Source organism: Salvelinus namaycush, chromosome 5, assembly GCF_016432855.1.
Source record: "Salvelinus namaycush isolate Seneca chromosome 5, SaNama_1.0, whole genome shotgun sequence".
NCBI lineage: Eukaryota > Metazoa > Chordata > Actinopteri > Salmoniformes > Salmonidae > Salvelinus > Salvelinus namaycush.
This window is the reverse complement of record NC_052311.1, coordinates 46,392,829-46,407,246: the sequence shown is the minus strand read 5'-3', so window position 1 is coordinate 46,407,246 and position 14,418 is coordinate 46,392,829. Positions and strand designations below refer to the sequence as shown.

The window sequence follows — 14,418 nt, the reverse complement described above, 5'->3', positions numbered from 1 at the left end:
ATGGCAGGAAGCTTAGCCCCAGTGATGTACTGGGTCGTACGCATTACCCTCTGTAGTGCCTTGCGGTCGGAGGCCGAGCAGTTGCCATACCAGGCAGTGATGAAATCAGTCATGATGCTCTCGATGGTGCAGCTGTAGAACCTTTTGAGGATCTGAGGACCCATGCCAAATCTTTTCAGTCTCCTGAGGGGGGATTTGGTTTTGTCGTGCGCTCTTCACGACTGTCTTGTTGTCCCCGGTCGTAATTTTGACCTTGAGAAAACAACTACACTAAGTTAGCTAGCTTGTCTAGCTAGCCGTTTACAGCCGCAACGGAAAAGCTGTTGTTTTCAAACGCATCGGAAGTTCTTTGGGGTTCCAGGGTTCACTTCTGCTCCTCCTCAAAAATGTATATGTTATCTTTGTTCATACATAAGCACATACAGACTCACCTCAATATACAGTATGTACACTACCGTTCAAAAGTTTGGGGTCACTTAGAAATGTCCTAGTTTTTGAAAGAAAATCAAATTTTTTGTCCATTAAAATGACATAAAATTGATCAGAAATACAGTGTAGACATTGTTAATGTTGTAAATGACCATTGTAGCTGGAAACGGCAGATTTTTTATGGAATATCTAAATAGGCGTACAGAGGCCCATTATAGCAACCATCACTCATGTGTTCCAATGGCACGTTGTGTTAGCTAATCCAAGTTTATCATTTTAAAAGTCTAATTGATGATTAGAAAACGCTTTTCCAATTATGTTAGCACAGCTGAAAAATGCTGCTCTGATTAAAGAAGCAATAAAACTGGCCTTCTTTAGACTAGTTGAGTATCTGAAGCATCAGCATTTGTGGGTTCGATTACAGGCTCAAAATGGCCAGAATCAAATAACTTTCTTCTGAAACTCATCAGTCTATTCTTGTTCTGAGAAATGAAGGCTATTCCATGCGAGAAATTGCCAAGAAACTGACGATCTTGTACAACGCTGCATACTACTCCCTTCACAGAACAGCGCAAACTGGCTCTAACCAGAATAGAAAGAGGAGTGGGAGGCCCCGGTGCACAACTGAGCAAGAGGACAAGTAGATTAGAGTGTCTAGTTTGAGAAACAGGCGCCTCACAAGTCCTCAACTGGCAGCTTCATTAAATAGTACCCGCAAAACACCAGTCTCAACGTCAACAGTGAAGAGGCTACCTTCGGGATGCTGGCCTTCTAGGCAGAGTTGCTAAGAAAAAGCCATATCTCAGACTGGCCAATAAAAATAAAAGATTAAGATGGGCAAAAGAACACAGACACTGGACAGAGGAAGATTGGAAAAAAGTGTTATGGACAGACGAATCTAAGTTTGAGGTGTTCGGATCACAAAGAAGAACATTCCTGAGACACAGAAAAAATGTAAAGCTGCTAGAGGAGTGCTTGATGCCATCTGTCAAGCATGGTGGGGGCAATGTGATGGTCTGGAGGTGCTTTGGTGGTGGTAAAGTGAGAGATTTGTACAGGGTAAAATGAATCTTGAAGAAGGAAGGCTATGACTAAATTTTGCAACGCCATGCCGTACCTTGTGGACAGCGCTTAATTGGAGCCAATTTCCTCCTACAACAGGACAATGACCCAAAGCACAGCTCCAAACTATGCAATAACTATTTAGGGAAGAAGCAGTCAGCTGGTATTCTGTCTATATTGGAGTGGCCAGCACAGTCACCGGATCTCAACCCTATTGAGCTGTTGTGGGAGCAGCTTAACCGTATGGTACGTAAGAAGTGCCCATCAAGCCAATCTCTGTAAATATTGTACTTTTTTTTGGTGCATTTTTGTATTACTATTTTGGGGTTTGACTGCTGTGAGTGTTGATCACTTACATATTGTTGTCTTGACTCTCAGAGTTGCAGAATTGTGATGAAAAGTCATATTTTTGTCTTATAGTTAGCAAGCTAACTGGCTGTTCGGATTCCAATAATGCAGCCCTGGCTTTATTGTTTCATCTGTCGGGAAGAATAACAACAAGTACTGGATGTTGTGTCCAGAGATGGCATAAGAAGCTCAGGGACTGTTCTTAACCACTGCCAAGATGTGGTGGCTTTTCGTGCACTTTTCAGCAGCTGTGGCATCACCCAGGCAATGGAGGACCAGTACTTACGGAGGAGCGGGTCCTATGGAGGAAAGCAGATGTGGTGCACTGATGAAGCGCCTGTTTGTCAGACTGTCTTTGTTTCTCTCTGGCTATTCTATCGATGCCCCCTCCCTCCGCTGAAGTTACACTGTCTTTCCAATCCAAACTGCCTCAACTCCCAGCCTTTCTTCCCATGCCAAATAGAGACATTCAATATCCATCTCTACCATCAAAATTTAAATTTGTTTTGCTTTCAGATTATTTTCTGTAATGAAAAGCACTATGCAAGTTAAATAAATGATTATTACTAAATTATCTGGGTCTTGTCTTATCCTCTGTTTTCTCCCCCTCGATCTCCAAGGTGTAAAATCGACGAGGAGGTGACCCACAAGGCGTGGTTGAACCGCTCAAACATCCTGTTTGCAGGGACAGACAAGTGGTCGCTGGACAGACGGGTGTCGCTGGTCAACAGTAACACTAGTGACTTCTCCATCCAGATAGAGAGAGTGGAGGTGGCTGACGAGGGGCTGTACACCTGCAGCTTCCAGGCCAGCAACAAGCCCCGCATAGCCCATGTCTTCCTCATCGTCCAAGGTGAGTCCCTGGGGACATCTAGGTGGGGGGAAAGATGGGGTAGAATAAAACAGTGTTTTAAATCTCAAGCCCAAATCATCCCAAAGTGTCTGACATTGGTTGCGTATATCAGTGAATTCGTCAAAGGATATTTACAGTTTTTTACGATTGCTTACACACTAAAATGTAACTTTTCCCACAATTAGCAAAACCTTACACTCAAGGAGCAAAACACAAGGCTAGATTTGCACAACTGTAAGCACATTGTCAGCTTCACACTATTTACAAAACATTACACACAGTGATTTGCAAAACACTAAACACACTTGTATACATCAGACACAGAAGTATATAATGATGTCACTTCCTTGCAATTCCAAAGCACTGACTGTCAAATTACCACACCTATGAGCCAATCTGTTAAACACAGCCATCAGGTGCACAAACACATGATAGCTAAATTGTAGACACACCAATCAGGTTTAAGCACTATAAAAATGCAGCAGGTAGGTTCACCTGCCTTCAACCAAAATGGAAGGAGTCAGAAGAAGAGTGAGGGTGAGAGGAGGAGTACACAGAGGAGGAGAAGGAGGTAGAGGAAGAGGAAGAGGCAGAGGCCGAGCCAGAGGTCAAGGAAGACCTGAAGCAGGAGGAGAACGTGCACAAAGAAGAAGAGGACCAAACTTATCAAATGACATTTGTGCAACACTAGTGGACCATGTTGTGAACCACGGATTGACGCTGAGGGAGGCTGGACTGAGAGTTCAGCCAAATCTTAGCAGATATACAGTGGCATCTGTCATAAGGACTTTTCGACAGGAAAACAGGTAAAAGAAGATCTGTCTACAGTTACAGTAATCAGCCGCTTATTGTATGCACCATATCAGCACTTGTGATACCCCTTCCTGTGACATTATACAGTAAGTTACATGTATTATTCTCTACACAGGATTGAGGGTCGGGAACGACAAGGAGGAAGGGGGCCCATATTCACGCAAGAACAAGAGAGAGAGATAATAAACATGGTTTTGGCCAATAATGCTATCAGGCTCAGAGAACTACAAGCCAACATTATCGGTGACCATGCCATTTTCAATAATGTCCATCAGGTCTCTCAGTCAACACTGGCACGCATCCTGAAAAGACATCAGGTTGAAATTAAACAACTTTATCGAGTGCCTTTTGAGCGGAATTCAGAGAGGGTCAAACGGCTGCGGCATGAGTATGTGGAGGTTTGTATTGTTCACTTTAGCACTGTGATGTTGCATACTGCACACATGACTTCTTTACATTGACTGTATACTAGACCTATCCTGAACTACACAATCTTGTCTTTCACTGTATTTCAGGGAGTTTTGCAGATGAATGCTGAGGAAATCCGGCATGAATTCATATATATTGATGAGCCAGGGTTCAACCTCACAAAAGCAAGAAGGAGAGGCAGAAATATCATTGGCCACAGGGCTATAATCAATGTCCCAGGGCAACGTGGGGGTAACATTACCCTTTGCGCTGCCATTTCACAGCATGGGATTGTCCTCCGTCATGCCAAAATGGGCCCTTACAACACACCTCACATTCTCGCATTTTTGGACCGATTGCTCCACATCGTCACAGCAGGTAATGAAATGCACCAGATGCAATACACGGTCATCTGGGACAATGTGTCATTCCACCGCTCTGCTTTGGTCCAGAACTGGTTTCAACACCATCCACAGTTGACAGTACTATACCTTCCACCATACTCTCCGTTTCTAAACCCTATCGAAGAGTTTTTCTCTGCATGGCGGTGGAAGGTTTACGATCTCCAGCCCCAGGCTCAGGTACCCCTCATTCAGGCCATGGAGGACGCCTGTGACCAAGTCGACGCCGCAGCTGTGCAAGGATGGATTCGACATGCACGTTGTCTTGCTAATGACGATATTGCTTGTGATGTTGATGAAATTCTCTGGCCAGATCCAGCTAGGCGAAGAGATAATGTATAGTTTGTTTACTGTAGTATTTTCTGTACAATATTGTCAGTTTTTTTCTGATTATTTTTTATGTTTGTTGTTGTTGTAATTTACTGTAATTGTAACCTGTACTGGATACAGTATTGTACGTTTGTCTGTTTGCTGAGCTAACAGTGTTATGCACACTACTGTAGTAGCATGAAAACTGGGACATGTTTTGTTGCGATTCTCCATGTAGACATGTTGACTGATTTGGGTATATGGAGAGAAATAAATGATATTTTCCTCAGTCTGCAGCATTGGTCTTCTGTAGTGTTTGTATAGTTGCACTTTCTCTGTGTACTTCATTTACAGTACTCTAATCACTGACAATTAGACTTGCTAAAAGTGTTTTAGGTTAGCAACAGCAGTGTGTAACTGGTTCAAAAAGATTGAAGTCATATGAAATGTGTGTGTTTCGTATGGTAACAAAATATCATTTTTATGAAGTCGTGTATAGTTTTGACAAAAGTGTTCCATTTTGCAAATGATCTGAAGTGTTGTGCTACTGTGGTGTAGGGTTGTGCTAATTGTGTGTAGTGTTTTGACAAACCGGGCCCTGTTTTCAAAATTGTGCTTAAACAATTGAAAAAAACTGTAAATCATGCTAATTTGGGGGATATGGACTTGGTTTTTGGACAAGAAAAGCTAGTGAGTTATGATTTGGTGACAGCAGCCAGGGAAAAACAAAAAATGTATCTATCTCTTTGTCCAAAGGCTGTTTACAGGGTAAGTAAACACATATTTAGGTGTATTAGCCCTTTAATTGCTATATTTTAATGTGTTTACAGCACATATTGTACTTGGTTCTGTAATGGGCATGTACCACTTTATTTACGGGATTATTTATTCCCCTCCAGGTTTTAGTCCAGCAATTGTAAACACAACTTTACTTTTACTTTACAAAAAAAATGTAAAGTGACCCAAGGCCTTTGTTAGTGTTGTGCAGTGGATGGAGCCTTGGATTGAGCAAAGAAAGCAGCCAACTGAGTCCTTAGCAACTGTGCCTCGAGCCAATACATTAGCACTGATGCAAGTTTACCTCAGAACTGAGAGGGGTGGGTAGATCCTGGGGTAAGTTGGTAAGACCATATGGGCGGTTATACAGGGGGCTGTCCAAGTGCCTGACTGAATAATTGACAATGCAGGACCAGATCTGGGCCTATCGTCAAGGCAACGGTGGAGTGAGTGAGAGTTTGACTGATCCTGAGTGACGTGATTTATTGGCGCCCGGCTGCTCGGCTGATGGATTGCAGACCTTTTCTCCCTGCATGTGTCAATTGTTATGTATATTGTACCTTGTGTACTAGCATATTGCAATAATACAAGACTGGTGGAATAAAAATGAAAAACATTAGTATATATCAACTGGCCAATACACACACACACACACACTACTTCCGGCGCCGACCAAGATGGCCGCCTCGCTTCGCGTTCCTTGGAAAATATGCAGTATTTTGTTTTTTTATGTGTTATTCCTTACATTGGTACCCCAGGTAATCTTAGGTTTCATTACATACAGTCGGGAGGAACTACTGAATATAAGAGCAACGTCAACTCACCATCGTTCCAACCAGGAATATGACTTTCCCGAAACGGATCCAGTGTTTTGCCTTCCACCCAATACAATGGATCTGATCCCAGCCGGCGACCCTATGCGACGCCGTAAAAGGGGCAAACGTAGCGGTCTCCTGGTCAGGCTTCGGAGACGGGCTCATCACGCTCCACTCCCTAGCATACTACTCGCCAATGTCCAGTCTCTTGACAATAAGGTTGATGAAATCCGAGCAAGGGTAACATTCCAGAGAGACATCAGAGATTGTAACGTTCTCTGCTTCACGGAAACATGGCTAACTCAAGAGACGCTAACGGAGTCGGTGCAGCCAGCTGGTTTCTTCACGCATCGCGCCGACAGAAACATACATCTTTCTGGTAAGAAGAGGGGCGGGGGGGTATGCCTTATGATTAACGAGACGTGGTGTGATCATAACAACATACAGGAACTCAAGTCATTCTGTTCACCTGATCTAGAACTCCTCACAATCAAATGTCGACCGCATTATCTACCAAGGGAATTCTCTTCGATTATAATCACAGCCGTATATATTCCCCCCCAAGCAGACACATCGATGGCCCTGAACGAACTTTATCTGACTCTTTGTAAACTGGAAACCACACACCCTGAGGCTGCATTCATCGTAGCTGGGGATTTTAACAAGGCCAATCTGAAAACAAAACTCCCTAAATTCTATCAGCATATCGATTGTGCTACCAGGGCTGGTAAAACCTTGGATCATTGTTATACTAACTTCCGCGACGCATATAAGGCCCTCCCCCGCCCTCCTTTCGGAAAAGCTGACCACGACTCCATTTTGTTGCTTCCAGCCTACAAACAGAAACTAAAACAACAAGCTCCCTCGCTCAGGTCTGTTCAACGCTGGTCCGACCAATCTGATTCCACGCTTCAAGACTGCTTCGATCACGCGGATTGGAATATGTTCCGCATTGCGTCCAACAACAACATTGACGAATATGCTGATTCGGTGAGCGAGTTCATTAGAAAGTGCATTGACGATGTCGTACCCACAGCAACGATTAAAACATTCCCAAACCAGAAACCGTGGATTGACGGCAGCATTCGCGTGAAACTGAAAGAGCGAACCACTGCTTTTAACCAGGGCAAGGTGACCGGAAACATGACCGAATACAAACAGTGTAGCTATTCTCTCCGCAAGGCAATCAAACTAGCTAAGTCCCAGTAGAGAGACAAAATAGAGTCGCAATTCAACAGCTCAGACACAAGAGGTATGTGGCAGGGTCTACAGTCAATCACGGATTACAAAAAGAAAACCAGCCCCGTCGCGGACCAGGACGTCTTGCTCCCAGACAGGCTTAATAACTTTTTTGCTCGCTTTGAGGACAATACAGTGCCACTGACACGGCCCGCTACCAAAACCTGTGGGCTCTCCTTCACTGCAGCCGAGGTGAGTAAAACATTTAAACGTGTTAACCCTCGCAAGGCTGCAGGCCCAGACGGCATTCCCAGCCGCGTCCTCAGAGCATGCGCAGACCAGCTGGCTGGTGTGTTTACGGACATATTCAATCAATCCTTATCCCAGTCTGCTGTTCCCACATGCTTCAAGAGGGCAACCATTGTTCCTGTTCCCAAGAAAGCTAAGGTAACTGAGCTAAACGACTACCGCCCCGTAGCACTCACTTCCGTCATCATGAAGTGCTTTGAGAGACTAGTCAAGGACCATATCACCTCCACCCTACTGGACACCCTAGACCCACTCCAATTTGCTTACCGACCCAATAGGTCCACAGACGACGCAATCGCAACCACACTGCACACTGCCCTAACCCATCTGGACAAGAGGAATACCTATGTGAGAATGCTGTTCATCGACTACAGCTCAGCATTTAACACCATAGTACCCTCCAAACTCGTCATCAAGCTCGAGACCCTGGGTCTCGACCCCGCCCTGTGCAACTGGGTCCTGGACTTCCTGACGGGCCGCCCCCAGGTGGTGAGGGTAGGTAACAACATCTCCACCCCGCTGATCCTCAACACTGGGGCCCCACAAGGGTGCGTTCTGAGCCCTCTCCTGTACTCCCTGTTCACCCACGACTGCGGGGCCATGCACGCCTCCAACTCAATCATCAAGTTTGCGGATGACACTACAGTGGTAGGCTTGATTACCAACAACGACAAGACGGCCTACAGGGAGGAGGTGAGGGCCCTCGGAGTGTGGTGTCAGGAAAATAACCTCACATTCAACGTCAACAAAACAAAGGAGATGATTGTGGACTTCAGGAAACAGCAGAGGGAGCACCCCCCTATCCACATCGACGGGTCAGTAGTGGAGAAGGTGTAAAGTTTTAAGTTCCTCGGTGTACACATCACGGACAAACTGAATTGGTCCACCCACACAGACAGCGTTGTGAAGAAGGCGCAGCAGCGCCTCTTCAACCTCAGGAGGCTGAAGAAATTCGGCTTGTCACCAAAAGCACTCACAAACTTCTACAGATGCACAATCGAGAGCATCCTGTCGGGCTGTATCACCGCCTGGTACGGCAACTGCTCCGCCCACAACCGTAAGGCTCTCCAGAGGGTAGTGAGGTCTGCACAACGCATCACCGGGGGCAAACTACCTGCCCTCCAGGACACCTACACCACCCGATGTCACAGGAAGGCCATAAAGATCATCAAGGACAACAACCACCCAAGCCACTGCCTGTTCACCCCGCTATCATCCAGAAGGCGAGGTCAGTACAGGTGCATCAAAGCAGGGACCGAGAGACTGAAAAACAGCTTCTATCTCAAGGCCATCAGACTGTTAAACAGCCACCACTAACATTTAGCGGCCGCTGCCAACATACTGACTCAACTCCAGCCACTTTAATAATGGGAATTGATGGAAATTATGTAAAAATGTACCACTAGCCACTTTAAACAATGCCACTTAATATAATGTTTACATACCCTACATTACTCATCTCATATGTATATGTATATACTGTACTCTATATCATCTACTGCATCTTGCCATCTTTATGTAATACATGTATCACTAGCCACTTTAAACTATGCCACTTTATGTTTACATACCCTACATTACTCATCTCATATGTATATACTGTACTCTATACCATCTACTGCATCTTGCCTATGCCGTTCTGTACCATCACTCATTCATATATCTTTATGTACATATTCTTTATCCCTTTACACTTGTGTGTATAAGGTAGTAGTTGTGGAATTGTTAGGTTAGATTACTTGTTGGTTATTACTGCATTGTCGGAACTAGAAGCACAAGCATTTCGCTACACTCGCATTAACATCTGCTAACCATGTGTATGTGACAAATAAAATTTTATTTGATTTGATTTGATTTGACACACACACACACACACACACACACGATGCTGCTGCGGAGATGGAGAGAGAGAGAGCAAGCTGGGAAAGTTTCAGCAGTCTAGTGTGTGTGTGTGTGTGTGTGTGTGTGTGTGTGTGTGTGTGTGTGTGTGTGTGTGTGTGTGTGTGTGTGTGTGTGTGTGTGTGTGTGTGTGTGTGTGTGTGTGTGTGTGTGAAGGCTAAGCCAGCCGCTCTCCAACAGACTGTTCACATAGTGCAGGCGCCAAGGAGAGGCATTTATCCGCAGGGCAAACGGGCACACAGATGACCATGTTTCCCTAGTTTCCAAGTCGCCTCACATTTCAGTCTAAGCCGCGATATCACACAAAATAATTACACCCCAGAGTCAGTGCATCAAAAAGTGATGGCATGGTGGGTTAGCGATGGCTCCAATCTTTGCTTTATCACGAGAGTATTTTCGCCTGGCCAGAGAGTTAAAAATGGGATCCTGTAGTTAGATGCTTCACAGAAAAACAGCCTCATGGCCAAGCTCATTAAAAGCAACAATAATGGGCCATTTAAATTCAAGGGCCATCTAGTTATCTTCTAACTATATGCATAGTGCCTGCACTGGAATGGCAATTTAGAACAAAACAGCATTTGACGGTGGCCATGCTGTGAAAAGAAAAAAACAAGGCAACTGCCAAAGACAGAAACTTCTAGACCTTGAGTGATGTTTTCCATCCCTACATTCAACACCAAAGTGAAGAACATTCTATAGCTTTGTCTTGTTATAATAGTAGTCAGAGAATCCGTGTTTGTCATTGGTAGTATTGTTATTTTGGTAACCCCTTACTTTTATTCTTGACACTTGAGTTTTATATCTTGTTTTTGGTAGTGCAAACAGTGTGGGGAGGGCAGCTTAGGTCTAGTTTCTATTTTTTGTCAAGTCATGACTGTCAATAAAACCCAACTCTTTCGTCTTGCAGTGCCAGCCAGAATCGTCAACATCTCCCAAGATGTGTCAGTGAACGAGGGGGGCAACGTATACCTCTTCTGTCTGGCGGTGGGACGACCTGAACCCACTGTCACCTGGAAGGAGAACAAATGTAAGACGCCCGTCCCTGTCTCCTGTCGTAGTACCCAGTCCTCATGTCTCCTCTCCCAGTTGCCCGTCCCTTTCCCAGTCTCTGTCTCCTGTCCTCTGTCCGCTGTCGTAGTCTATACTAACTAGTCCCTGTTCCCAGTCCCTTGTTTCTGTCCTTGTTTCCTGTCATAGTCCCCAACCTTCTGTCCCAGTCCCTTTATTTGTCCCATGTCCACTGTCTCCTGTCTCTGTCATCTGCCCTTGTTGCCATTTCCATCACACCCAGGCTGTGGCTGCTAGTTCCCTCTCATACACATCACACACCCACACACATCACACATAATTATCCACAAATAACGCGTGCCAGCCACAATCATCAGCATCTGTCACCATCCTCACTGTCGCCGCCTTTACCATGGCAACAATGCTAATAATGATGTTTGTCATTAGAACACTATTTATGTCTTCCATCATCATCCAAATAAATCACATTGGTTTTGAGGGTGGTCGTGATAAAACGTCTAACAAGCTAATTCATATCCATTTAGATTTGTTTGTGAAATGATTCCTATCCTAATACCATGTCTGCCACCATCGATGGTAAGATTTTAAATGATTTATTTCATGTTGATGCATCTCATAGAATGTGTTGAGCATGTTGAAGTTACCCTGCTAGGCGTTAGATAGGTTTAGCACGGTGTTACACTGTGTTACAGTGACCTACTGGGGGTGCAACAGCTTGGAAGTAGCTGAGAGTCCTGCTCCATCTCCTCTCTATGGCCTGATAACACACACACACCCTTAAAGTACATTACAGCCACTTGCTGTGCTTGTCTGCAGACCTACAGCATTTCTTCCTTGTCAGCAGTATACTCCCCCACCCTCGTTCCCTCACACACACCCCTTCAGTGTGGATTGTGAGATAGGGCAGCATTGTTATTCTGTGGGAGTCACTGCAGCGAAGCCATGGGCTGCTGGGGGAGTGGTGGTGGGGAGGAGAGAGGGAGGGGAAAGAAAAGCCTAGAGAAACAGTGAGAAGCTGCGAGATACCTGTCCCTCTATTCAGACACTGCAGTGGGTGGGAGACAAAGTGGTAGCGGGGTATCCCGCCTGGGAGTAGGGAGTCGGGACACACACTTTCAAGACAATCCACCATGCACCTGTCACTCTATTCAGACACTGCATTGGGGGATAGATCACAGCGGGACCCCTACGTAGGTGTAGAGACACACAACTTGAAGACAATCCTCTGCACCTGGTACATTGGGACCGTGGTGCCATCATTCCCATGGTCACCAGGGCCCTTATTCATTAGTGCTGGCAACAGAAATAGTTTGAAAATGTTTTGCAACAGAAAACAACAGGTAGTCCCTTCCTGTGACAGTCTATTTTCTTCCAATGGATGCCTAATGAATACATCCCAGATGTGTACCACAGTGAGTCTGTGACATGCACACACTGCTCCTAGTACTGCTCCTGCCCACTTTGTATCTCACTGATACCATCTCCATCTCCCATTCACACTCTTTCACAGACATCACCTGAACCCCCATTAAATCTGAGACATCAAGCTCTTATCATTGGACATCCCATCCATTAGACAAGACGCGCACACACACACACATACACACACACATATATTAACACAGACAAATGCCCTCACTCACACACTCCTCACTTGCCAAACACCACGCCACATCGATGCTCTCTGGCCCACCCACTCCATCGCATCAGACTCCATTCACTATGGTCTCAGTCAAACAAACAATGTCTGACAGATGCTCGACTACCGCTGATAGAGCTAGAAAGAACCAGACCACCTCTGCTACAGATACACTCCACTGCAATAGAACTCAAAGGCTCATAAAGTGTCAACGTGCTATAGGGAAATGGACTACAGTTTCACTGCAGGGCAGATCTAAACTTTGACCTCTTTCCTTTCAACCATCCGTCTGGCTTCCTCTTTTCCCCTCAGGTCTAATCTAAGTGTTTGGTTGGTGGTGGGAGTCCAGGGCTGTGTCTGAAATGGCACCCCCACACATCTCCGTCGACGCTGGCTGAGCACCCAACTCCGCCCCCGGGGAAGAAGGGAAAGCAAGGGAAGGGAAAGAAGCCAGAGATCCAAATCGCTGAGACACAACCAGGGCTGCAGAAGACATGTTTAAAGAGACTGGCCTAATATATTATAGACGGCTTCTAGAAAGGAGGAAGAGAGAGAGAGAGAGAGAGAGAGAGAGAGAGAGAGAGAGAGAGAGAGAGAGAGAGAGAGAGAGAGAGAGAGAGAGAGAGAGAGAGAGAGAGAGAGAGAGAGAGAGAGAGAGAGAGAGAGAGAGAGAGAGAGAGAGAGAGAGAGAGAGAGAGAGAGAGAGAGAGAGAGAGAGAGAGAGAGAGAGAGAGAGAGAGAAGGAATGCCTTGCTCAAGAGCAGATGGGCAGATTTGTTTCACTTAGTCGGCTCGTGATTCAAACACGCAACCTTTCAGTTACTGTATGTCGGCAGGTAGCCTAGCGGTTAGATCATTGGTCCAGTAACTAAAAGAGTGCTGGTTCGAATCCCCAAGCCAACTAGGTGAAAAAAATTGTCAATCTGCCCTTGAGCAAGGCACTTAACCCTAATTGCTCCAGGGTCGCTGTCAATAATGGCTGATCCCTGGCCATGACCCCACTCTCAGGGGGAGTGGGATAAGCAGAAAACACATTTCCATTTCATACTTGTACTGGTTACAAACTTGTACATGTGTGAAACAGGACAAATATAAGCACCCCCTATTTTATATAGTGCACTACTTTTAATCAGAGCCCTAGGGGAGTCCTCTTGGGTCCTGGTCAAATTAATGCATTAAAGAGGGAAAAGGGAACTGTTTAGGAGACCTTTCGCCTTTTGGTAGGCCGTCATTGTAAATAAGAATTTGTTCTTAACTGACTTGCCTAGTGAAATAAAGATCAAATGTAAAAAATTATCACAAATTCTGACGCAGCCCTAGGTCTTCTTCCAGTAGTGTCTGTGTAAGCGTCTGATGGAGCTGCAGTGCAATGAGAATTCACTGGAGGACTGATTCCCTGATATGACCTCCCTGTGGAGGAACGTTCAGAGATAAGTCAGAGGGAGGCAGGGAATGAAGGGAGGGGTAGGGAGGACGCTGTGTACTGACACATTACATCACACAGCTGCTGAGAATGGAATAGCCACAAAAGTGAACATGAAATACCCCGACCGGACTTCCCTTTCTCTTTATTTTGATTTCGACCACTCGTTCACTTTCTGTATCTTTAAACATGTCTTCTGCAGCCCTGGTTGTGTCTCAGCGATTTGGATCTCGTTCACTTTCTGTCTCTTTAAACATGTCTTCTGCACCCCTGGTTGTGTCTCAGCGATTTGGATCTCTGGCTTCTTTCCCTTTCCTTGCCTTCCCTTCTTCCCCGGGGGCAGAGTTGGGTGCTCAGCCAGCGTCGGCGGGGATGTCACAGGGGAGCCAAATGTATTAGGCTAATGTTATGAGTGAATAACATTGCTGTAAACCCCCAACGCGTCTCGCCACCGCTGCCACTACTCGCTACAGGGTGGCGGGCGGCAGGCTGTACCGCCACTGCAGCAGCTGCAGATAATCATCTCCAGCTCAGTAGCAGCAGCTAATAATCCCCCAGTATAATCTTCAATTGGAACCTCCGCGCTAATCTCTTACAGGAATTATTGGTACCGTTTAGTGTGTCTTGCGTCAATTGTTACGCGGGTTTAGGCACATGTGTGTTTGTGGGGGGGCTGGGGGGGGGTTTACTCGACAACACTGTGTGTGTGTGTGTGTGTGTGTGTG

At 45.6% G+C, this 14,418-nt stretch overlaps 1 protein-coding gene across 1 annotated transcript in view; it reads left to right on the top strand.

The window, feature by feature from the left end:
* iglon5 (IgLON family member 5) overlaps positions 1 to 14,418 on the top strand; it is a 45,769-nt gene that overhangs the window by 14,511 nt on the left and 16,840 nt on the right. The window contains exons 3-4 of the mRNA XM_038992670.1: positions 2,460 to 2,692; positions 10,510 to 10,629. Coding sequence (XP_038848598.1) covers positions 2,460 to 2,692; positions 10,510 to 10,629 — 353 coding nt within the window. The remainder of the gene's footprint in view (positions 1 to 2,459; positions 2,693 to 10,509; positions 10,630 to 14,418) is intronic.